The 26,949-nt window shown below is 40.2% G+C and overlaps 1 protein-coding gene across 1 annotated transcript in view; it reads left to right on the top strand.

The window, feature by feature from the left end:
- Nucleotides 1-360: 360 nt before the first annotated feature.
- The window catches only part of OTC (ornithine transcarbamylase), a 66,546-nt gene continuing 39,957 nt past the window's right edge, over nt 361-26,949 (top strand). The window contains exons 1-3 of the mRNA XM_043460050.1: nt 361-647; nt 15,146-15,284; nt 17,362-17,443. Coding sequence (XP_043315985.1) covers nt 571-647; nt 15,146-15,284; nt 17,362-17,443 — 298 coding nt within the window. The 5' untranslated portion in view covers nt 361-570. The remainder of the gene's footprint in view (nt 648-15,145; nt 15,285-17,361; nt 17,444-26,949) is intronic.

The following is a 26,949-nucleotide window of genomic DNA, read 5'->3' as shown; positions in this document are numbered from 1 at the left end:
AGCTTTTTTGCCACCAAAACAAACAAACAAACAAACAAATCTTCCAGGGCACCTCCTTCTGTTTGTTTTTGTGGATAGGCTGAGGCTTAGAGGGAGGAAAGTGCTATCACTGGAAATACTCAGGGATGTCATGTCTACATCTGGGGTTTTGCATTGCCAATTCGCATTTTCTGAATGAGTTATTTCTATGTACCTTCGCAGCAGCCAGCCCTGCAGTCTCTTGCATATATTATACGCTCAATGAGTACTTGTCAATTGATTTGGTGCAAGTATGTGACAGAATAAATATATTATGAAAAATGAGGAGTCTGAGCACCAAAAGTGTTAGGATTCCCACCCCCTCCTAAAAAAATACACAATGGTGGAGATTGGCTTAAAGTTCAAATGCTCTTGGACCCTGCCCTGCACTATCTCTAGCCTGGGGAACTTGATAAGATAGGTGAAGGGCAATATTACCTTTGCTCTCTCACTGTGATCGAAAGCACTCTTAGCTTTCAGGTGGACCCCACTGGCTACCTTGGTGTGGCGTTTTCAACAGCACAGAATCACCCTTTACACAATCAAAAGAAGATGCTGTTTAATCTAAGGACCCTGTTGAACAATGCAGCTCTTAGACATGGTCACAATTTCGTGGTTCGAAATTTTCGGTAAGTGATGGCCAGAGATTAGAGTCTGACTTAGGAGCCGTGGTGATAAATGAAGTTCTATTCTGCAGAGGAGTGCCACCTCCTAAAGCCGCTTTCGGCTATAGTGTTTCTGTTATAGTGGTAAGGTCTATCCTTATTGGAGACAGCTGTCTCTAATTCCAGCCGAGCTTTCATTTCTCAATCCCCTGTAATCAGATTTCACGGGGTGCTAGAGGGTGGGGTTGGGAAGGGGGGACTGTGGCAAGTATAACAGACTAAATGTTCTTGACATCTTCCATTTGTGTACATTCTAAGGGAGCAAGCGGCTGAAGGAAATGAGAGAAACTAATTTCCACGGGGCCTTCTGCTTGTATTTAGGTTTGCCTGAAAACAATATATCATTCTAGAGCATGGGGATTGATTCATTCTTTAAAAAAACAGACCCCAAAAGAATGATAAATACTTGCAAGCTGCTGGAAAGGAGCCTTGTATGTGATGATGATAATGATATTTTTAAAAGAAAATCTAAATTTGAAATTGATTTCTGAATTTTTTGTTAGCATGTGAAAGGAGGCTGGCTCTAATGAATTCATTAAAAAGCTACACCCTGGGACTTCCCTGGAGGTCCAGTGGCTAAGACTCCATGCTTGCAATGCAGGGGGTCCAGGTTCAATCTCTGGTCAGGGAACTAAGATCCTGCATACCTCAGCTAAGACATGGTGCAGCCAAATAAATAAAAATAAATATTTAAGAAAAAAAAGCTACATCATGCTCAGAATTAGTCAATTGGCCATGCATGCAGTCGAAGGCAGCGTGGAGCCTGTCCCCCAGGAAAGGAGACAGGGGTGATGGGTTAATCGGGGAAGCAATGTTATCAAATTTGGACATTGTTCCCAGAAGACTTCTGGAGTAGTTGCCTGTTAACATTCAGAATTTTCCCAGTGCCTCTTGACAAGCTAAACCAACCTCAAAATGACCTCAATGACTTCCTAAAGTTTGAAACTTCTAGTCTGAAGTTTTCTCCCACTGTTAGGAACTGACCCTGGGCCTCCCCTCTCTGGGCCACCTGACTGCTCTGGACTCTGTGGACTCTACCTTTAGCACCACTCATAAGCCAGAACGACATAGTAAATGATATTGTAAATTACACCCATAGAATTAGATGCAGTTGGGACCTCAGAGCTACAGAATAATGCCTTCTCTTATTTTATAGATAAGGCAAATGAGGTCCAGAGAGATAATGAGGTTTACTAGTTAGTGGCAGAGCTAGACAATAGAAGCCAGAGGAAAGCTCAGGTTTAGAGTCTAAAGAACTGGGTTCAAGGCCTGTTACCACCACTCATTGGCTATATGACCCTGAGCAAGCTACTAAAATTTTCTTTGATGTTGCTTCACTTACAAAATGAGAGAAAGTGTAATACATGTTCTACCTACATCACAGTGTGGTTCAATTATTTATTTAATAAATAGTTATTGAGCACCTACTTTGTGCCATGCTCTAAGCAAGGTGTTGGAGATACAGTGGTAAATAAGATAAAAAGTTACTTCATTCCAGACACATGAATTCACAGTCTAGCAGTAATCTGTAAGATAATTTGTGTGGAAACTGTAAAGTGACAGGCAAGTGTTCATTATTTTATCATTCCATCCCACTGAGTTACATCTATTAAGAGTGTGATGAAATTTTATTCCATACTTTTTTTTAACAAAGACTCATCACTGAGCTAGAAATAATCAACTGAATGAATAACCAAAGCTTGGAGCTTAAATTTATACTTTTCTTTGAAAATCACAATGATGATTTTTTACCATTGAAAGTGTTAGTCACTCAGTCCTGTTTGATTCTTTGTGACCTCAGGGACTGTAGCCCTCCAGGCTCCTCTGTCCATGGAATTCTCCAGGCAAGATACTGGAGTGTGTTGCCATGCCCTTCTCCAGGAGATCGTTCTGACCCAGGGATAGAACCCATGTCTGTTATGTCTCTTGCATTGGCAGTTGGGTTCTTTACCATCTGAGCCACCAAGGAAGCCCCCCTTTTAACATTATTACAGGTTAAATTTTTGCTAGTAAAACCTCTTCAAAGTATTTAGGTAGGAAATTTCCTGGTGGTCCAGTGGTTAAGACTCCACACTTCCATTGCAGGGGACACAGGTTTGATCCCTGGTTGGGGAACTAAGATCCCACATGCCACACAGTGCAGCCAAAACCAAAAATAAGAAACAAATATTTAGGCACTTTTGGGTATTTATTAACATTCTATTTTCTATATCCAGTAGCCAGACTATGACTCTGAAAATCCTGGCTAGCTGTCTCTCACAGTGAGTGGGGGCTGAGGCAAAAGTAAGACTAAATCAGCTCAAATCCATACTGGCTATTTGAAAATAGAAAAGCCTTGACTCACCCATGTTATTAGAAACTATAGAGAATGAGTCTTTGTTGACTTAACATGGAAATGCTGTTATTTTCATGTGGCGTGAGTATTTTTCTTTCCTACTCTTTTAATGAGCCACACTACCAGTTAGATGAATTCAGACTTGCTGATCTCCAGTAATACCTACTGGGGCTTCCCAGGTGGCACTAATGGTGAAGAACTTACTTGCCAATGCAGAAGACATAAGAGAAACAGTTTCAATCCCTGGGTCGGGAAGATCCCCTGGAGGCGGGCATGGCAACCCATTCCAGTGTTCTTGCCTGGAAAATTCCATGGACAGAGGAACCTGATGGTCTACAGTCCATAGTGTCGCAAAGAGTTGGACACAACTGAAATGACTTAGCAAGCACTCAATAATACCTACAGTCTTTGATGACCCATTAACACAGAGAAAATCTTCCTGTCATCTCCACCTATATGGTATTTTTACTTTGATTTTCACCCTTCTTCAGAGATTCAGGTTTTTTTTCAACTCCCCCCACCCACCTCTTACCCATCTCTCTTGGAACAGTGGAGGGTCCCTGTTATGAAATATAGCACATGAGTTTAGCACTAGAGAATAGTAGGAAGTACGTGGTTAGGGTTTGGTAATGCCACAAAGTAGGGGCCTCACAGTTTTGAAGTGAGCAGCCATATGGCCATGGACGTGATAAAATAACCACTTGAGTGAGGCTGAAGCCATCTACACAGTCTCCCAGATCAATCATTTTTAGTCAATTTTCTTTTCTTTTTTTTTTTTTACAAAATCAATAAGATCAGACACCAAGACTGCCAAAACCACCCAAATCCACAGGCTTTTCATCTCACAAACAAGGCTCGAGAGCCTGGCTGTGTTTGGATAATAGACAGTATTCTATGATTTGTTGCCTATTATGGGAAACACAGCTTTTAAAGAAACCACTAAAAAAAATATCTTTCTTTATCAGAGAAGACCCATTTGTAAGTGCAGTTCAATTTCATCTCACAAATAGAAATTTCTTCAGAGAATATTGAGCTAAGCCACCCAATTCTGTGGAGGTTATGGATTGGAGCCGGAGGTGACTGGTTTTCAGGTATTTCATTCCAGACCTCTCTAAGGGCTTACAGAACTCATTAAGTTTCCTTCATCCCACACACATGCCCATCTACACACACGTGGACACACAGACACAGACACAGCCATTACAGGCCATCCATGCTCTCATGTCGTGGAGAGAAAACAGTCCTCTTTGATTATTCACATTATCCTTCATAACTGAAAATAAATGCCTTTTTAAAAACATATTTCTTGACTTCAGAAAACTCTGCAAGGCAAGAGACCAAGAAAGGAATGGGGTCGTGATGTTTCCCTTGGCCAAGAGTAGAATTGGGGTTTTATTTTTAGTTTGTTATTTTTGGTAATTTAATGATTTAACCCATATAAAAGGAGAGGTGGCCACAGATTTTCAACAGTTTCTGGTTTCCAGTCCTTTAATAGTAAGTCTACATGAAGTTAATCCTTATCCTAGTCTTCAATTTTCAGATGGGGGCTAAGTTTTGCAGTTTTAGAATACTGACAATTTAAGTTAGCTTTGACATCCTTTAGTCACCCAGTTATCAGTAGTAATTTATACTGCATACGAACATGTGGCAACAGTGAGCAAGGCTGCAAGTATATTTTTATTAATGAATTATCATTATGTTTAATAATAGAGAAATTTGGAAACAATTTGTGCTTTGATTTTCCAGATCAATAGGATCATATTCAAGGGTTTTGTGAAAAAAGAGTCACTCTCCCTGGCATGCATTGCAATATGCAATATGCAATGCATATTTTTTTTCTGAGATGGAAACAACGGGACGAAATGAAAGTTTGGCCGCTGAGAATTCAGATGGCTCCAGTGTGGCCTGTGGGAAATCTTGTATATATGAACTTCACGAGTGTTGTAGAAGACAAAGACATGAAGGATCACTGATTTGTAGTTCATTTTCTTACTTTTTCAAATGAGGATTTAAGGCCAAAAATGGAAAATGATCATCCCAAGGTCATAGTCAAACTAGGACTCAAATTTGAGTATTTAAAACCACTGCTCTTTTCATTCCATTGCTTGATGACTTTGATCCTTCCAAACTGATCAAATTGGACAATCTACCCTTATTCAATATTCCCCCCCTTTTTAAAGATAAGCCAAAATATCTCAATAAAGAAGGAAAAAAACACCAAGAAAGTATGCCTTTTGTATCAGTCTGTAATGTTAAAGAAACCAAAAAATCTCTGCCATATCATCCATTGGCCCTCTCTTATGCCTCCAGAAGCTAAAGTCTTTATCTCAAGTTCTCCGTGGGGATCAAAATATCATTTAACACTGAGTTTTTTCCTACTCAGGCAAAGTCTGTTTCTGACTGACCACATTTTACTCAAATTAAGCACTTTCTCTTCCAACAAAATACAATTATACAAGGGAACACATCCAGGTCTTCCCCCATGCTCCAAACAATTTACTAGAGTTGGAAAATGCACTCTAGCAATGAAAGGTTTCTTTCTGCCAATAGAGAATTCGCTTCCATTTTTTAGCTAGGAAGATATTTGGGTAAACCTAACACAAGGGTCTACTATTACCTTGGCCTAACTTCTTAGCATTCAGTGATCTAGGGTTGAAAAACCTCTGTAATTATTTTTTGAAGGGATAAAATTAATGTAATGAATGAGTCTTGCCTTTTTTCAAAAGCTCTGGCTTTAACCCGATTGCCATGACAGTTTTGATGGAAAAATCTATACATGCTTCTCATTGTTTTCTCCAATACTATATCCTCCCTGTTATGTGTTGGCTGAAGAATGATAATGTGGTTTAGGTCTGGTTTACCAAGGAGACACACTTGAGTACAAAGAGACCAGGCATTTTATGGGAACACTGAAATAGTGATTCTGGCCTTGGTTTGGGTGCTCATGAACCAGACTGGGCTGCTTCCAACTGAAGCACAGGGTCTCTATGAGAACTTAAAAGCCATTTAGGTCAGCAGTTTTATCTGGCTAACCAGAATGTGGGTTTATCACCAGAAAGCAAGAAATGCTTAACATGAACAAGAGGAAAAAAGGAGGGTGCCTGTCATGGAGGCATTTTAACTTGGTACAATTGTGGAGGATTTCAATTTTCCTCTAATTTTTAAGTAGCTTAGGAAAGAGGTGTGGCAACTCCATTTTGGAGCCAAGGGAGGTCTATGAGGAGACAGTAAACAGGATAGGAATTTAAACTGGAACCATTGTGTTTGCTTTCCTTCCAGTGATAAACTGTCCTGGTTAGCTCTTGATATCTGTGAAAAACAGTTCTTTTTCCCAAGCCAACATTTCCTGCCCCACCTTCTGGATAGAACTGAGAAAAGGTAGTGGCTGCTCTAATGGTTTTTCAATGGTGTAAACATTATGAACCCCTTAACAAGGTGAGATATAACTTTAAAAAATTTTTCCAGTTAATCACTCAAACCCTCTCAGGCTGATATGACAGATGGACAGGATCTCCAACCTTTTTGTCCCCAGGAACCCTGGGAACTTATTCTGTCCAAAAGGGGTTCATGGAGAGAGGTAACCAAAATATTGGTATAGTTCATTATTAATATATTTTGGATTTGACCCTCATGGTGCTATGGACAAAAACTCATCCACCAGGTACTCTCACCAGTTTGCTAGTTTTTGCACTTGTCTCAGGCTACTATCTGTAGGATTCAAAGTTATAATGCTTTTTTTGGTTTCATGTGTGTATGTCCAACTATTCTTCCCAGCAGTGCAAATACTGTATTGGAATGGCTGAACTGTAGGGCATTTCAGCTTTAGCAACAGACCAGACCACAATCAATTCTCCTCCATGACTCTTAGGCCTTGTGTTCAGCCTGGACCACAGCCCAAACCTGCTCTTGCCTCAACATTAATTCTTTCTGGGGTGGGGCACTTTGGGTATCTTTTTTGGTCATCAGACTTCAGTCAGGGCCTTAAAAATCCATCATGGAGAATCTCTCTAAATTCATGCCCAGAAATCTGCTGAATTTCTTATACAAATTGATTTACTTCTACCTCATTTAATCATTCATTTACTTAAGAAATATTTATTGAAGGCCTACTATATTCCAGGCATTGCAAGCAGCAGTGGGATATATTAATGAATAAAACAGGCAGGACCTCTGACATCGTGGATCATGTAATTTAATGGGAAGATTAAAAGTAAGCAGTGAACAGGGACTTCCCTGGTGGCCCAGTGGTTGAGAATCCGCCTTCCAAGGCAGGGAACTTGGGTTCAGTCCCTGGTTGGGGAACTAAGATTCCAAATGCTGCAGGGCAACTAAGCCCAGGCACCACAACTACCAAGCCCAAGTACCACAACTAGAGAGAAGCCTGCATGCCACAACAGATCCCATGTGCTGTGACTAAAACTCGATGCAGGCAAAAATAAATAAATATTTTTTAAAAAGACCTTAAAAAAAAAAGTAAGCAGTGGACAGACACAAATATATTGGGTTGGCCAGAAAGTTCCTTCTGGTTTCCAACTTGAACAAACTTTCCGGCCAACCTGCTGTATTAAAAATTGTGATAGGTGTTTTGAGGAAAATGAAGGCAAAGCAGAAATTACTTGGTACAATCAGGGTAGGAATCTCATAGGAGGTGGTATTTAAGCCCCCAGCCTAAGGATGAGAAAGAGAGCTTGATAGCTGTGGGGAGAGTGTTGTGGACAGAGGGAGTAGTAGTATGTGAAAGGAAGCCTATGATGGGAATGTATCTGGAGTACAAACAGTCATTCCTTTGTATGGTCCCCACACACAGGAATTTTAATTACCACAGTTTAGTAAACAACACCAGTTTCCCAAGTACACAGTTCAAATTTCAGTTGCCATGGGACATTAATTGGGTTTAGTTGCCTAAAGTAAAAATTTCATTGCTGGCTCAGTTCAGCTCAGTTCAGTCGCTCGGTAATGTCCAACTCTTTGTCACCCCATGAACTGCAGCACGCCAGACTTTCCTGTCCATCACCAACTCCCGGAGTTTATCCAAACTCATGTCCATTGAGTCAGTGATGCCATCTAACCATCTAATCCTCTGTCGTCCCCTTCTCCTCCTGCCCTCAATCTTTCCCAACATCAGGGTCTTTTCAAATGAGTCAGCTCTTCGCATCAGGTGGCCAAAGTATTGGAGTTTCAGCTTCAACATCAGTCCTTCCAATTAACACCCAGGACTGATCTCCTTTAGGATGGACTGGTTGGATCTCCTTGCAGTCCAAGGGACTCTCAAGAGTCTTCTCCAACACCACAGTTCAAAAGCATCAATTCTTCTGCGCTCAGCTTTCTTTATAGTCCAACTCTCACATCTATCCATTGCTGGCTCTTCAGTTCACAAATCACTGTGTACGTAACAGATGCACTTCATGATCGGTGACCAATCACATCACTTCTTTCAAAGTCGGTTGCTGATTGCTCACTGTGCAGCTGTTACCCAGTTCACCTACAGACATTAAAGAGTATAGTTCTGCCCTCTTTTCTTCCAGTGATAAGCCCATGTGACATTTTAATAAAAAATGGATAATTAAAAGACAGAGTTGTCTGAAAGAGGTAAAAACGCAGCAGAGAAAGAAAAAATGATAACATTGACAAGTTAAATGTGAATGCAAATGTATTTATAGAAGAAATAGCTGACTGTGGGGTTGTTGACCCTGCTACTATTTGAGAGGTTCTAGCTATGTAGCTAGAGAAACTTAGTGAAGACAAACTTATCGACATAAACGAGTACAGTGGTGTGACCAAAAGTATGAAGATATTCTACAGGAAGTGATACCAGTAAAACATTTCACACTAAAGGAATTCTCAGGACTTCCCTGGTGGTCAGGTGGTTAAAACTGTGCTCCCAGGGGGCCCAGGTTCAATCCTTGGTCAGGGAACTAGATCCCATGTGCTGCAACTAGAAGATTCCACATGCCATAACTAAGACCCAGAGCAGCCAAATAAGAAATATTTAAAGAATTAAAGGAATTCTCAGAGAGATTTCACAATATTAAGAGTTCAAAGGATAAAATGTTGGAAGTTGATTCAAACTTAGAAGTACAACAATTCACCAAAGCATAACAAATGTGATAAGAAGACAGCATACACTGTTCAAACTACCTGATAATTTTTACAAAGAAATAAAATACTGTAATTCTTGATGTTTCTAATGTTTTAAATGACAATGTACTAAATATATATGTTTTACTTTTTTTTTCATTTCCTTAAGCCTTTATAACTGACTATAAGAGAGTGTGTAATGTTTTGCCAAAAAAACTTAAGTCACAGAACAATTGTGATTTCCCCCATTGATTATTAAGGTTGCTTTACATGGCTTCAGATTTAATAGTTATTTACTGTCCCTCACTGTTGTGCAAAGTCAGAACTGTTTTTTTTTTAATAGCTTATCTGTTAAGATTTATTGGTTTATTGGAGGTGTGATTCCACAGTAACAGGAAGGAGGGCAACATATCAGCTGCTGCCCTGTGGAGACTAGAGGCACAAAGAGGTATTCTTCTGATCTCTTGTGGTCTAAGGAAAAGAATTTGAAATAAGGCTTCCGTCACTATATAAATTTGAAAATGAAGGGTCTGGACAAGAAGGGAATATTCGAGCAGGATGTTGGTGTCTTCTATTTTTAAACTCAAATCTGTCAATGGAGAAATAAAAAGAGCCTCTCACAACACAATCCCAAAAGCAGAATATCAGTCCTAACTCTAACCCTACCTCCAACTTAGAAATTTCTTTTTTTTTTTCTTTTTCTGTTGCTGCTAAGTCGCTTCAGTCATGTCCGACTCTGTGCGACCCCATAGACGGAAGCCCACCAGGTTCCCCCGTCCCTGGGATTCTCCAGGCAAGGACACTGGAGTGGTTTAGAAATTTCTTAAAGTTTGTAAGGACAAACTTGAGAAAGCTTCAGAGACCTTTTACCTCTTCCAATCTGTTTTCTGTTTGGCCAATAAAGAGCTGGAAGTTGAAGCTCTTTTGAAGCAGCTAAAGGTGTTGCTGGCCCTCCTCTTTCATCATTATTTTGCTATTTCCTTTCGTGGGAAGGGAGGAGAAAAATCAGTGCTCTGCAAAATTTCCATTTCCTTTTCATTTCCAATTATTTTTCTCTGAGATTCAACCACACCACCACAATTCTAAAATCTATGATATTCATTCAATGAAGCATATAGTCCTGTGAGTATTTACAGCAGAGTAAATGCAACAAGGGCTTCCCAGGTGGCTCAGATGGTAAAGAATCCGCCTGCAACGTGGGAGACCTGGATTCAGTCCCTGGGTTGGGAAGATCCCCTGGAGGAGGGCATGGCAGCCCACTCGAGTATTCTTTCCTGGAGAATCCCCCTGGACAGAGGAGCCTGGTGGGCTACACTCCAGGGTGTTGCAAAGAGTTGGACACAACTGAGCGACTAAGTGCACAAATGTAACAAAACCCTATAGGGGCTGAAAGTAAGGGAGGACACTGAGTCCCTTAAGTGTTGGAGTTTGGCAACTCAGCTTTTGTGGGCTCCAATAAAGCCAGGAGTCAGAGATTGAACTCTAGGGAATTCAAAAAGGCCTGATAATTAGCTCATGGTTTATTTTTCCTGGTTTTGATGGATGCAGATTCAACAACTATAGTGATATTTCCCAAATTTCTTGAACCTAGGGAGTGGGGTTTTCCAGGAAAGTTTTTTTCCTCCCCTTTTAATATAATATCAGGTGACATCTTAACCCATGGAATATTAATGTGTTATTGTAAGACATAGAGTCAAGAAAGTTTATCTTCTGTGATTTTATGTTGTTTGGACCTTATTCCAGAAGAATTAATATTCTCAAAGCTGCCCTAAATGTTGTTGACTTAAAAAAAATGCACAACATGAGAGTTGCGAGTTAAGTTTTACTGGGGGCAAAGTGAGGTGCGGACTGCAGCCTGGGAGAGAGCACCTCAGATAGCTCTAAGAGACTGCTCCAAAGAGACAGTGGGAAAGGTCAGTATGTATGAGATTTTGGTAAAGGGGAAGTACATGCAATAAAGCACATATTTTTCCAGAAGGTTTCTACTAGTCTCAGGAAGCTTTTGCTAGTCTCATGAAGAAGAGTCATCACTGTGAAGGATTTTAGTGCTTTTCTAAATATGGGGAGATACAGGAATTGGGTTCATAAAATCATCTCCTGAATATATTTAACTATCTAAAGATCTGTCCTGCCAGCTTTTCCCCTGAGCACGGAGTGCCTCATTCCTGCTCTCCACCCTGAACTCCTTTCATGGAGTGTTGAAGGTCAGCAGCTTCAGTAGCTCATGATTTAATCCTTGTCGAGGTAGATGGTAAGTGTCCATGGCAAGTGCCTATTTGTAGTTGACAGTGTGAATTGGGAAAGATTAAGCTGCCATGCCTCCATCCCAAGCCAGACATGTTAAACCTGTTTACAGATCGCTAGAAGGATCTAACTGACAGAGAAAAATGCATGAATACCAGACAAAGGATTTACTTCTCAACAATCTCAGTACTTGTATATTCCAAGCACTAATTAGTACTGGATAATATCACTAGTTAATATTATCAAAGCCAAACATAAAACCAACATACACACATAAAATTAAATTTCCTGCACAAGTTACCAAATTGTTTTCTGTTACTACCCAGATCTTGGAGACAATTCTGTAAGCTTTTTACTAGGGTTCCAGTAAAAGGAAGAAAATGAATAGCTATTCTAGAAACTTCTCTAGCTAGCAATTTTTTTGTATACTTACAAATTTATTTTTAAAATATCTGAATCTTATTCTACACTTTAGAATTTTTATTTCTTTATGTTTTGTTATGTGCATTATCTATTAAAATAGTAATACATATAAGTAAGTAAACATTGTAGATCTATCCTCAAGATTTTTTAATGTTTTGCATCTGTAATAAAAAAATTGAGACAATTGCTTTAAAGAAATTTCCATCTGAAGAGTGTTTGAATCACATATTTTTAAAAGCTGAAGACAATGGTAGGTCTTAGGAATGTTAAGCAAAATTTTAATGCACATATAAGCTGAAAACTCTAATCTTTATTAGAGTTGAATATATCATTAGATCCTGTATTAAATCTATCAATTAATCATTAGCCAGCTAACCCACAAACTCTCCATCTTTATGGAAACCCCTTTCTTTACTAATTAGAATCTCTGAATGGCTTTATCTCATAAAAGGTCTACTGAAAAAAATCTATTCACCTTCTGAATAATAAACAAACTCTGCTAGAAAGTTGGATACTTAGTAAAATATACATTTGTCTGAGTTATTTGACATCATGCAGTGAAAACAACAAATTAAGAGAATTTGTTATTTTCTTATTTATTACCTTGTTATCAATTCAAAAAGACATAAATTCCACCAAATAAGTTACTCTTCATCTCAAGTAGCACAAGCTTTTTTTTATTAGGCTGGAGTTCAAGCATGATTATTTTCTGACAGTCATTTTACTCCAAGTAAAATAAATGCTCGATATACCTGGTAAATCACAATATGACCTTGGTTATTCATAATTTCTAATGGTATACAATACTAATTATTATTAAATAGAACACTGAGAATAAATGCTGTCCATTTTATATACTGATTATCCCAAATAACAATTACTGTCATCATAATGTAATAGAATGTTAAAATGGGACTTGGTCTCAGTTTCTGCCCAGGCCCAATAGGTTCTGACTCTTTCCTCAATCCAAAGTGAGATGCTAGACCACCAAAACAGAGTTTGCAAAGGAGGTACACAAGAATTAGTTTTGCAACCCACTGGTGATTGCCTTCAGCTTTTAAAATGGATTGTGGAAACAAGGAGGAGAGTTGCAGGTTTGAAGAGGATTTTAGCTATGTACCATTGTATATAAAAAACTAAGATCGTGGCATCTGGTCCCATCACTACATGGCAAATAGAAAGGGAAAAAGTGGAAGCTGTGACAGATTATATTTTCTTAGGCTCCAAAATCATTGTGGACAGCGACTGCAGCTATGAAATTAAAAGATGCTTGCTCCTTGAAAGGAAAGCTATGACAAACCTAGATAGCATATTAAAAAGCAGAGACATCACTTTGCCAACAAGAGTCCATACAGTCAAAGCTATGGTTTTTCCAGTAGTCATGTATGGACGTTGAGAATTGGACCGTAAAGAAGGCTGAGTGCCGAACAATTGATGCTTTCAAACTGTGGTGCTGGAGAAGACTCTTGAGAGTCCCTTGGATAGCCAGGAGATAAAACCAGTTAATCTTAAAGGAAATCAGTCCTGGGTGTTCACTGGAAGGACTGATGTTGAAGCTGAAGCTACAATACTTTGGCTACCTGATGAGAACAGCCGACTCACTGGAAAAGACCCTGATGCTGGGAAAGATAATCTGAAGGCAGAAGGAAAAGAGGCAGCAGAGAATGAGATGGTTAGATAACATCACCAACTCAATGGACATGAATCTGTGCAAACTCTGGGAGATGGTGAAGCACAAAGGAGTCTGGAGTGCTGCAGTCCATGGAGTTGTAAACAGTCAGACACAACTTAGCAACTGAACAACAACAACCATTGTATATGACGTGCCTCACATGAATGAGAATTATTCCCTCACCTCAAGATTAGGGCAAGTGGCTATGATGGCACTAATATCTTTAATAGGAGAGCTTGGAGACACAGTACAGTGATGTCAGGCATATAAGTGGAAAATATAGAGAGGGACTGGCTGGCTAGCTGTTTTGATGGCAGAACAAGAGTCTATGCTGGGATGGACTCAACTCTAGTCAGAGCAAAGAACATGTAGGGCTTCCCAAGAACCAATATGGATGAAGAAAGAGACCTATCATGCTGCTGTGTCACATTATGACCAAAAGACTTCCTGAAGCATTCAGGTTGGGGAGATCTCAGCAAAAAGAGTTTGGATATGTTTCCTTGAATGGCAAAGACAATGTAAATGTCCGCCATCAAGAACTGCTATGAGAAATTCCCAGTGATGAGAGACTTCTTCCATGGACCCTCAAAAGCACCCCAGAAAAGAATCATCCTCAAACATCTATACCAATGCTAGATTGCTAGAACAGAACCAGACTTTGCCTGGCCCTTAACTCCTCACCTTCCCTTGACTTTACTTGGAGGAACTGAAGGCAAGGAAACAGAGGAAACAGGTCATGGTTCCCCTCCCCCTGTGGAGGAGGCCAGCTTAAATTAGGCATGAGCTGGAAGGAAAAGGGTGTTAACCTGCAGCACGTTTCTTAAAGTCAAAAAAATTATCATTATTATTATACATTCTTTAACTGAGACTCTTTGAGGGAGTAAAGTAAGCAGAGAACTTTTTCTTTCCCTGAAAGTTACTAGAAAAGCCACAGGGTCCACTGTAGCTGACTGGGGAAAACAAAGAACAATTATTCAAGGATAGATTTGAAAGGCAGTAGAGGAAACAGAATGAAATTGTTTTCTCTTGTATGTACATACAAATTCTATTTGTACCATCTAATGATTTCAATTATGGGGCTTCCCTGGTGGCTCAGTGGTAAAGAATCCACCTGCCAATGCAGGAGACATGGGTTCCATCCCTGAGTCGGGATGGTCCCCTGGAGAAGGGAATTGGAACCCACTCTAGTACTCTTGCCTGGGAAATCCCATGGACAGAGGAGCCTGGCGGGCATGGGGTTGCAAAGAGTCAGACTCAACTTAGCGACTAAACAACAATGATTTCAATAGTACTAGCTAAAATTGATCAAATACTTATTATATGCCAGACACTATCTGATTCCCATGTATCGAATAATTTCATCCTCACAACAACTCTATAAGCTTATTATACTCATTTTCTAGGTGAGAAAATTAGGTGCAGAGAGTTTGGGTAACTTGACTAACTATGAAGTAACAAAGCCACTTATGATTATTTTCAGCAGAGAATTCAACCTCTTTCCTCAAGTTTTTCTTTTCTCTCAACATTAAAAAAACTGGATATCTAAAATGTAAACCACAGCCACATCAATTTGAAAGCATTAGCACTTTGCAGAGACGCATGAGTTTGCACATGATTTGCTATATTTTGTTTCAAAAATTAAACAATGAATTACCATAGGACATGGGTTTTGTTTTCTTAAATATATATTTTTCTTTTTCTTTTTCATAGATGTGGGCAACCACTGCAGGATAAAGTACAGCTGAAGGGCCGTGACCTCCTCACTCTAAAGAATTTTACAGGAGAAGAAATTAAGTATATGCTATGGCTATCAGCAGATCTGAAATTCAGGATAAAACAGAAAGGAGAGGTATGTTGTATTTTCATATTACCTTCCACTGTTACCAATCAGTCTTTTTTTTTTCTTTTGGCTGCAAGGCATGGCATGAGGGATCTTAGTTTCCTGACCAGGGATCAAACCCGTGCCCCCTGCAATGGAAACATGGATTCTTAACCACTGGACAACCAGGGAAGTTCCAATCAGCCTTTTGAAAGACAGCCTTTACAAAGAAAGAGGAAAAAGAAAATACATTAAAATTCCTAAACAGTAGCTAAGTAATGAAATCACACAGGCAAGGTAATTGATTATCACTGAGTGCACAGGCATACAAAAAGCATAAAAATCAGTTATTCAATGACAAGTCATTGCATTTCTTTCATGTGAAATGTTGAAAGTCATTATTAACTGAATCAGAACCTAAGGAATCATTTCTCTGGAATGATTTTATTTTTACCCTTACCTTCTTTTCTGTTTTCTAGCAGATTTAAAATAAGGATGATACATTTTTTTTCCTAGCAACAAATTTCAGTGGTGGATGAAGATCAGATATTTCATCATTAGGATAATTTCAAAAAATTCAGGATGATGTGACAGTGTTAAAAATTTAGATTAGCAAAGAACCAATTAAAAGGTAACCAAGTAGGAGAAGAAATGGGATATGGTGCTTAGCTGGAAGCATTATTCTGCATTTTGAGCAATTTATGTTTGAAACACAATTAATGCAGCAGCTTTATTTAGACTGCTTAACTGTGAAAGTGTTTTGATATTCCAAGCTTGTTCAAAAGCATTTGAAAGAGCTGGTTTCAGGTTGAGAAAGTTATACACAACCTTGATTCTCTTATGTAGCTCACAAACTCTCCAAGTTCCTAAGAATGAACCAAAAATGGGTGTGACTCCAAATGCTATTGATTTCTATAGAAGACCTTGAAATAAGGAGAAAAGCCCCCCCACCTCAAGACCCCAGGCTTTTGTTCTACACACTTTGTGGTGAGGAAGGTTAGCTGGCAGGAATCTATTTGTTCCAGAACTCATCCTATCAGGAAGTCCATCTATAGCAGAGGAAGGAGAAAGAGCCCCACCCCACACCCAAACTCAGATTGTTTCCACATGACTTCTAGAAACAAAGCCTTTGCATTCTCCCAAGGATTCATGATGAAAGTGTATTTGAAACTCTGGGGCATCATCTTTAGGAGTCTGAGTGCCCCATGTTATGACAGAGAAGCATATTCCTAGCTGAGAAGACACTTCCCAAACAAGCATCTTCAAAGTCACTGAACACTGGTAGAAGTTTCTTTTACTGAGTCTAAGCTTGCTCTGCTTGCCTCATAATAGGCCAATAAATCTGAGAGACAAGGGTTGAGGAAAAGAATACAACTTTATTCAGAAAGCTTGGCTGACCAAGAAGACTGCAGACTAATATCTCAAAATAACCATCTTATCAGGGTCTGGATGCCAGGCTCTTTTATAGAACAGGGATGGGGGAGGTGAGGAAGTAAAGTAAACAGGACATTAATCTTGCAAATATGTCCTGGAATAGCCAGACTTAGGGATAGGATATGTTAATCTCTTCCTTCCTGTAGCCATCCACAGGTGGAACAGGGTCCTGAACAAAAGCATTTTGATTTAACATTCAGGAAGATGAGCAGGTTTCACCAAGGCAGGCCATTATATATGGACAGTATCTTTTTAGTGAACAAAAGCAACTGGAAGCAAATGTTAAAGTAAAAGAAACAGATCTAACACGGAGTCAGTTCTTCCCTGTAACGTTTCCACAGATTTAAGTAAGAAGATGGTTCCAGTATGAAATATTAATACATTTTGGAACAAGTGTTCAGGTTGAACCCAGAGCAACTAATATTACTTTCTCATTACATGTCAATAAGCTGTGGGATTCCTCTTTCCTTCCCTTATTTGTATACAACAGGAAAGAAATTCTTTAAATTCACTTTGTAAATAACATATGAATGCTTATTTGGGAATAGTGTTAATTATTCTATAGTTTCTGATAATGTAAAGAATAAATCTTAAAACATAAGCCTTGCTAGTAGATATGAAACATATATTTCATTTTAATTAGTTTAATTGTATTATTATCCTTGACTTTCAGTATTTGCCTTTACTGCAAGGGAAGTCCTTAGGCATGATTTTTGAAAAAAGAAGTACTCGAACAAGATTGTCCACAGAAACAGGTGAGTTCACAGACAAACTTGGACTTGTGCTGAAGAGAGGGCCAATGGGTGAGGACCTGGGAGGAGGAGCCCAGTGGTGGGATTTATCTGTCTCTTTGGCAACAACAAAGGGAAAACAATGTCACCAAGAGTAGCAATGGAAGCTTCTGAATGTTCTTTCTGATTCTCACAGCAGCTGCAAGCAGGAAGATGAGCCTCATCTGTAGAGATTCCATGAGGACTTGAGTAGACATCTCAAATAATTCTTCATATTCAGTACAGAATATTAGTGGTCATAAATTCTCAGGCTGTCACTTCAACGTCAGCAAGAAATGTGCATTTATCTAATGTGTAAAGAGCTTTTCCTTGTTTATATCCATTCTGCTGGATGATGGAAAGAATCTCTGCAATCCAAATCCTGTCATTTCATTGTTTACTTTGTCAGTTTAGGGTCTCTTCACACTTTCCCCACAGTCATGGTTAAGTCCTAGAGAGAATCTCAATGTCAAGGCATCTAGGGCTATAGGGATCTGGTCTTTGATCATCAGGACATCATCATCAAATGTCTATGTTGGAATCTGCTGGGACTTCTGTATCCCTACTGGACCTTGACTGGTTCCCATTCACTGCGGAGGAGTTTGCTTTACTCTGATCACAAGATCTGAGATAGCTCTTGGTTTGGCTCGCTTGTTGACATGAGTCTGTGTGCCTGACTTCCATTGAGGCCAAACAAACTGAAATGTTGAAGTTTGGAGCAGAGAAAGGTTTACTGCAAAGTCATGCAAGGAGACAAGATGGCTTAAGCCTTAAAAAGACTTGAGCTTCCTGAAGATTTTCGATAAATCATTTTTAAAAGCCAGGTGAGGGGGTGGGGGTAGGGGTTGCAGGTACTTGATCAGTTTGTGCACAATGATTGGCTGATGGTGAGTTAGAAGGGTAGTGTCACAGGGGTTAACATTATCAGTCCTTAGAGTCCAGGAGGCCTGGGACTAGGTGATCAGAGTCATCAAGTAGTTAACATCTTCTATTTGGTGGGGATTTTTCACATTAGATAAACAACTCTGGGAATTTATTATACCAAATACTATTATCTAGGTGTCTCTGAGAGGAGCTGAAACAGAGGATATGTCCCTGTCCCTGAGAAGATCCCATAGGGTCCTGCTTGGTTATACTCTCAAATTCTTGTCAGCTCTCCATGCCACAGTGGGCACAGAGATATTGCAAGACTCTCTCTTGTTCCTTCCTCTTTCTGGGTGCCAGGGAGTTCCATAATATTTGCTCCTTTCTTGAACTCTGTCTTAAAAGAGACAGATGTTCTCAGCTCTGGTGTCCCCCAAACTCATCTGAAATTTCCACCATACTTCCCACCCTTCAGTATGTGGCCTGGGGGACAGACAGCAAAGTACAGTGTCAAAGGTCCACCAATGTCTGTTTCTGTTGCTTCTTTGCTCCTGCTCTTCATCTTCTTCCCCTCCAGTTCCCAGGTGATAAAGCAGGAGGGAAAATCTGCCTTTAACTACCTATGCATTCTTCCAAGTCTGTTGTTTGTACTTGAAATCCTAGCTGTTGACACTCAAAATATCTTTTTTCTCAAACTATGATTACTGTAATGAGTTTCAAAAAACCTATTTTGAAATACATCACCTCTTTTTTCTCTTTGCATTTCTACTCCATCTGACCTCCCTTGAATCAATAACATGACTGCCCAAAAGGGGAAATGGATAGGATCGAGGAAAAGGTACCACAGACAAAAACATATTGGTTGATTCTTTGTGTATCTTATCCTACTTACAAGCATTAGAGCTTTCTAGGGCTCAGAAGCAAACAACTACTTCATGCAGTTCTTCCATTGTAAGGACCAGTAATGAGGTATCTCAAATACATAACAAAATGGAATTCAGAGGGATCAAGTGACTTGCTAAGTTCTTGCAATTAATACAAATAGTACCAGGGTTCAGATCTCAAGTTTACTGTTCTTATTAATGCACTCTCCTTGCCCCTTGAGAGAAGGAAGGAGGAAGAAAGGAAACATATAAGGTGTCACCTAATCTTTAAAGTCCTAGGAAGAAAACCGATGAGAACATTTGTTCTTTAAAGCTGGGTCCTTTAAAAGGTCACATTGACATCTGATGTCCAGCAATGGAAAAATGAATATTGCATAAACCAGTCAGTAGTTCTGAAATTCTGCTCCTTTTCAACACTGGTTATCATTTTTAAAAAATCATTAGTACTTAAGAGAGGTATTCTTTTCTGAAGCCATCAAAGAATTTATTAAATACATACAATTTTCTCAATGTTAAGTTTTTCTCAAATTATTTTTTTCTTAGTTGTTGATGTTGTCTACCATGTTTCTCCATTCAAATGTTATTTTTAATTTCACATATCCCTGAATAAGTGATCAGTTTTACCATGCACATGTCATGTGGTAGTTAAGCTACTAATAAAACCAAGAGTGAAGATTTAATACGCTTTTGGGCACAGACCCTACACTAAGTGCTCTACATTAATTACATGGATTATCTCACTTAATCCTCAGGACAACTCCATGAGGGTGAGACCACTGAGGAAAATAGACTAAAATAGGTTCAGCAAAAGGCCCGCAGACATATAGCTAATAAATGACAGACCCAGGATTAGAAGCTATTATTAAACATATTTTTAAACGTCTAATTTAATTTGAGCACGTGCTAGTCATGTTTTATTCCAGTAAAACTGTTTCTACAGGTGGCATTAAGCATTTTGTTAAATGATGATTTTCTATAAAGAAGTGCTCTTTATAGCAATCTGCACAAAATTACAAACAACAAATACATGAGAAAAGGAACATATGACCATAAAAGTTATGGTTCAGAGTATTCATCATGATCTTCAATAAATACCCATGGGTTTCACTGAGATGGCATCCTGCCAAACTCAACAGTAGGAGAATCAGTCAGAGTAAGCGCTAATTTCAATGCATATAGCAATGGTAAACCTCAACCCAAAACATGGCAGTACATTTCTATTGTGTACATGTGCATCTTAATAGTTGTCTGTTGGCACAATTTTTCATCAAAACCTATTACCCTGGTATTTAGAATGAAAATAGGATGTAATTAAAACTGTCTATTTCTACCCCAGATCTATGCCAGCCTCTGGGATGGGGTGATCCCCACCGGACAGTCCTTGAGGATTCCATCCCAAACCTGAGTTGCAACGATACAGCAGTATTAGCTTGTTAGTTGGTCAGTCGTGTCTGACTCTTTGCAACATCATGGACTATAGCCCGCCAGACTCCTCTGTCCATGGGATTTCCCAGACAAGAATACTGGAGTGGGTTGCCATGCCCTCCTCCAGGGGATCTTCCTGACCCAGGGATCAAACCTGGGTCTCCTGCATTGTGGGCAGATTCTTTACTGTCTGAGCCACTGCAGTTTCCCTAGTATTATCTTGGGAGACAAAATAAAATTCTCCACCCAAATCAAGCCATATTTATTACTCATGTAATATTTTTATTAAAATGTAAGACACATACAGAAAAATGCACAAATCATTAATTATACAGTTCAGTGAATTGTTACACATCCTTGTAACCAATACCCAAATAGAGAAACGATGTGAATAGCACCCAGAAGTCCTCCCTTGTAGCTCCTTCCATTTGCTATTCTCTGCCCTACCCCCCAAGGGTAATCATTATCCTGGCTTCTAACCTCACAGATTAGTTTTGCTGTTTTCGAACTTTATAGAAATGGAGTCATTCAGTACCCACTCTTTTGTGTCTGGCTTCTTTTGCTCAGCATTATGTTTGGGAGCTGTATCAATGTCTCTGCGTGTAGCTGTAGCTCATTCATTCCTCACTCACTTTTTGTGTATGCCTGCCTGGCAAACCAGACAATTCTCCTGTGTGACTACTGATGATTATACTCCTTCATTGCAAATTAATTGAGCAGATAGACGGATACATTTATTAATCTCAGTAAGTGCAGTATTGGATGGAAAAATGCACAGGGCATCCTAAGAGATGGTTCTTTTCATTATTTAACACTGGTATTTGACTTTCAAGGTAAAATAGAAGCTAGTGCTTTCCGAGCTCTTTCAAATTCGTCATTTTGCAAAGGTGGCAATGTGGAAACTGTGATACTATGCCATGGGTATGAAAGTAAAGGACAGAGAGGGTAATAGTTGCCTTATCTCTACCAGCAAAAACCCTTGGAGCCCTCACATTTCCTATGTGAATTCTATTTATACCCCTTCTTCCAAAGCTTGCAGGGATCCCTGAAGAAAAGAAAGAGCAAAGTAAGATGTACTTTTATTTTCTCAGACAGAAATTTAGATATTAACAGATGAAATCTTTGGTTCAAAAATATCTGATATGTATGCACAAATGAAAGAGATAAAAATAAACCCCCTCTGGATGAACAGTGAAGAGATCTGCCCCTCTGCCCTCCTCTCCTCAGCAATGGCAGCTCCTGGTAGCTTCTCAGAATGTCTGACATCTTCCATAAGCGTGCTGCATGCTAAGTCATGCTCAGTCGTGTCCCACTCTTTGTGACACATGGACTGTAACCTGCCAGCCTCCTCTGTCCATGGGATTTCCCAGGCAAGAATACTGGACTGGGTTGCCATTTCCTCCTCCAGGGGATCTTCCCGACCTAGGGATTGAACCTGCGTCTCTTGCGTCTCCTGCATTGGCAGGCATGTTGTTTACCACTAGTGCCACTGAAGCACTTAATGCCATCCAGGTCAGATAAACTGGCAAATGCTTGGCCTGTGCTTTTGGACTAGGATCTGAGGCTTCTTTCTGATGGGTGACCAAAAATTGCAGAGGTAATTCCTTTTTGGAGGCAATGGCTTCCCATTTTTTCTCCTTCAAGAACTGCTGAAGGCTTTGTTGACTGAAAAACATTCCACAAACTGAAAGTTGAGAATTATGTTTTATTCAGTGGACTTGCTGAGGACTGAAGCCCGGGAGGCAGTCTCCCAGTTAGCTCTGAGGGATTGCTCAGGAGAGGTAAGGGAGGAGCCAGGATACATAGGAATTCTGAACTTAAAACCAGGTAGTTGGAACTTGCAACCCCATGGACTGTAGACCACCAGGCTCCTCCGTCCATGGGATTTTCCAGGCAAGAATACTGGAGTGGGTTGCCATTTCCTTCTCCAGGGGATCTTCCTAACCCAGGGATCGAACCCAGGTCTCCCGCATTGTAGGCAAATGCTTTTACCGTCTGAGTCACCAGGGAAGGTGGTATCAAAAGATTACCATTAATGAAAGAAACCAGACATCTCAAGTTAATGAATGTAGTGCTTTTCTATGTATTGGAAGATACAAGAATCTGGGCTCATGGAAATCATTCCTTTGATATGCATCTTAGTTATCCAGTGCCAGTATCCTGTTCTTAGGCTTTCCAGGTGGCTCAATGGGTAAATAATCCACCTGCAATGCAGGAGACACAAGAGACACAGGTTTGATCCCTGGGTTGGGAAGATCCCCTGGAGGAGGGCATGGAAACCCACTCCAGTATTCTTGCTGGAGAATCCCCATGGAAAGAGAAGCCTGGTGGGCTACAGTCCATGGGGTCACAAAGGGTCGGACACGACTGAAGTGACTGAGCACTCATCCTGTTCTTTCCCATCCCGCGTCCCCTCAGGGTCCACCATTGGTGTGGCTGCAGTGGCTGAGGGCTTGGGAGTGGGCAGCCCTTTTGTCTTCATCCCAAGTTTCCTCAGGGCTCACACTCGGGGCAGTGGTAGTGGCTGATGGTCTTGACAGCCACAGCATCCTTTGTTGGCTGATATGGCAGGCTACATTTTTTCCACCAGAGTTTCCACTGCCATTTCTTAACACTTTCTGTAACCTCTCTTCCTACCCCTTTCTCCTAAGTCCAGATTTGATGTGAATCTTCTTTATAGCACAAAGGAAAAAGTGAAAACACAACAAACTAAACCTGGATTGTTACAGCAAAATGACTTCTAGTCCAAATAAGTGTATGACTTCAAGTAGGTCTGCCAGGAGGTCTTAAACTGTTTGAAACCTTCCTCCACAGCCCCCAACCCTCAGTGGCATTTTCCTATGTCAGGCACATAGTAAGGGCATAATAAATACTTTCTTGATGAGTATGCAGTATTCATATTTGTTTAGGTGATTTCCCTTGTTTAGAAACAGATTAAGTGCTCAAGAGTGATTAATAATTATAGTCATCACAAAATCCTATTAGCTCACTTAACAGGTAATAGAAAAGTCCATCAACAAAATTAGGAGATGTTTGCAAGTAAGAAGAATGGGTCCTCTCCCCAGAGTCAAAATCCTTCCTACATCTGTTCAACAAGTTTGTGTTGAATACTTCCCATGTGAAAGAAAAAAGTGAAAATGTTAGCTGCTCAGCAGTGTCCGACTCTTTGCCACCCGCCAGGCTCCTCTGTCCATGGGATTCTCCAGGCAAGAACACTGGAGTGGGTTGCCATTCCTTTTTCCAGGGGATCTTCTCAAACTAGGGATCGAACCCAGGTCTCCCTCATTGCAGGTTGATTCTTTATCTGAGCCACCAGGAAAGCCACTTACTATATACCCATATTTATTCTAGGTTCTTGAGACTGATATTGTTAATGCAAGTTTGTGTGCCCAATGCACAGTGAGGCCAAACAAACTGAAAGGTGAGAGTTTGGAACAGAGAAAGGTTTATTGCAGAACCATGCAAGGAGAAGGGTGGATGATGCCCTAAAAGCCCCGAGATCCCAGAAGGGTTTCAGCAAAGCATTTTTAAAAGCCAGGTACGGAAGTGGGGGTCACAAGGTCTGTGATCAGCTTGTGCAGGGTTCTCTGACTCGCTGATGGTGAGGGAGCAGGGAGATGTGAAAAGCTTTATCTATCTTTAGGCTCCAGGAGGCCTGGAGCTTTGTACTCAAGGTCTTCAAGTACTTAACATCTTCCCTTTGTTGGAGAGAGGATGGCTTTTTACATCTGCCAAACAACTCAGGAAATGTGCATCGAATACTAGGTACTTCAGAGAGGAGCTAAAGCAGAGGATACAGGGGAAGGCTTGTCCCTGAAGGCCCCATAAGGGTTATTAACATATCAGTGAATAAAAGATAGGAAAATCTCTGCATTCATGGAGCTGATTCTAGTTGGTACACAGACAATAAACAATAGACATAATAAATTGCAAGTGAATGATTTATCATGGTGGATGGTGATCAGTGCTCTCAACAAAGACAAGACTGCCTGCAAGTGAGGGAAAGATATGTATCCTATTATTTGGACTTTGCCTTTTACTCTGAGTAAACAGGGGAATCTTTGGAGGGTTTTGAACTGAGGAGGAACATGGTCTAACTTGCATTTTATTTATTAAATTAAAAAGAAAATTTATTTTCTTGCCCATGCCACACAGCATGTGAGGCCTTAGTTCAGCATATGAGCTCTTAGTTCCCCAAACAGGGATCAGACCCACACTTCTCTCATTGGAAGTGAGGAGTCTTAACCACTGGACCACAAGGGGTGCTCCTAACTTGCATTTTAAATGGATCTCTCTGCTCTGTTGAGAATAAACCGGGGCGCTAGGGGTGGAGAATTCCATGGACTATACAGTCCATGGGGTTGCAAAGAGTCAGACATGACTGATAGACTTTCACTTTCACTTTTCAGGGGTGGAGATAAGATAGAAGCAGTGTAAGCTGTCAACAGGTAGGTACAGTACATAGAGGCTGGGGCCATGGTGATGGCAGATTTGGGCCAGATAAGAGGGCTAGATTCGAGAAATGTTTTGAAGGGAGAGTCAACAAGATTCCTGATGTATCGGGTAAAAGAGAGGTGTGAAGGATGACTTCAAGGTTTCCATCTGAGCAACTGTCAGCAGGATAGAGCCAATCAGGCAGGATGGAGATGAAGATCAGGAGTTCAGTTTTAGAAGTGTTGAGTTTGGGATGTCTATTAGACACATAGCAAAGATGATGAAGAGGCCGCTGGGTATTAGTTTGGAGTATGGGAGTGAGATGTGACAGAGATACCTAGAAGTCAGTCAGTCAGTTCAGTCACTCAAGTTGTGTCCGACTCTGTGACCCCATGGACTGCAGCACGCCAGGCTTCCCAGTCCATCACCAACTCCTGGAGATTGCTCAAACTCATGTCCATCGAGTCAATGATGCCATACAGCCTCTCATCCTCTGTTGTCCCCTTCTCCTCCTGCCTTCAATCTTGCCCAGCATCAGGGTCTTTCCCAATGAGTCAGTTCTTTGCATCAGGTGGCCAAAGTATTGGTGCTTCAGCTTCAGCATCAGTCCTTCCAATAAATATTCAGAACTGATTTCCTTTATGATGGACTGGTTTGATCTCCTTGCAGACCAAGGGACTCACAAGAGTCTTCTCCAACACCATACTTCAAAAACATCAATTCTTCAGCACTCAGCTTTCTTTATGGTCCACCTCTCACATCCATACGTGACTGCTGGAAAAACCATAGTTTTGACTAGACGAACCTATGTCGGCAAAGTAATGTCTCTGCTTTTTGCTTTTTAATATGCTGTCTAGGTTGGTCATAGCTTTTCTTCCAAGGAGCATGCATCTTTTAATTTCATGGCTGCAGTCACCATCTGCAGTGAATTTGGAGCCCCAAAAAATAGTATGTCACTGTTTCCATTGTTTCCCCATCTATTTGCCATGAAGTGATGGGACCAGATGCCATGATCTTCGTTTTTTGAATGTTGAGTTTTAAGCCAGCTTTTTCACTCCTCTTTCACTTTCATCAAGAGACTCTCTAGTTCCTCTTTGCTTTCTGCCATAAGGGTGGTACCATCTGTATATCCGAGGTTATTGATATTTCTCCCAGCAATCTTGATTCTAGCTTGTGCTTCATCCAGTCTGGCATTTTGCATGATGTACTCTGCATATAATTTAAATAAGCAAGGTGACAAGATACAGCCTTGACATACTGCTTTCCCAATTTGGAACCAGTCCATTGTTCCATGTCCGGTTCTAACTGTTCCTTCTTGATCTGCATACAGATTTCTCAGGAGGCAGGTAAGGTGGTCTGGTATTCCCATCTCTTGAAGAATTTTCCAGTTTGTTGTGATCCACACAGTCAAAGGCTTTGGCGTAGTCAATAAAGCAGAAGTAGATTTTTTCTGGAACTCTCTTGCTTTTTCTATGATCCAGTGGATGTTGGCAATTTGATCTCTGGTTCCTCTGCCTTTTCTAAATCCAGCTTGAACACCTGGAAGTTTTCAGTTCATGTACTGTTGAAGCCTAGCTTGGAGAATTTTGAGCATTACTTTGCTAGTGTGTGAGATGAGTGCAATTGTGCAGTAGTTTGAACGTTCTTTCTAAAATTAAAAAAAAAATCACTGGGGAATGCAAAAAAAAAAAACAAAAAAAAAATGCATTAAGGCTTCACTGGGTTGTTTCATGAGACTTTGGGTTGAGTTTCCGTTTATAGGTCTAAAGCTCCTTATCACCCAATCCACTGTGCAATTAATGATTTCTCTCTTTCTCACAGGAAACAGGTAGGATTAGAAAATTGTGACTGCTGCATATTTCCCAAAAGACAAATTAGGTAAAA

This window comes from Cervus canadensis, chromosome X, assembly GCF_019320065.1.
Source record: "Cervus canadensis isolate Bull #8, Minnesota chromosome X, ASM1932006v1, whole genome shotgun sequence".
NCBI lineage: Eukaryota > Metazoa > Chordata > Mammalia > Artiodactyla > Cervidae > Cervus > Cervus canadensis.
This window is presented reverse-complemented; position numbering and strand designations above follow the sequence as displayed.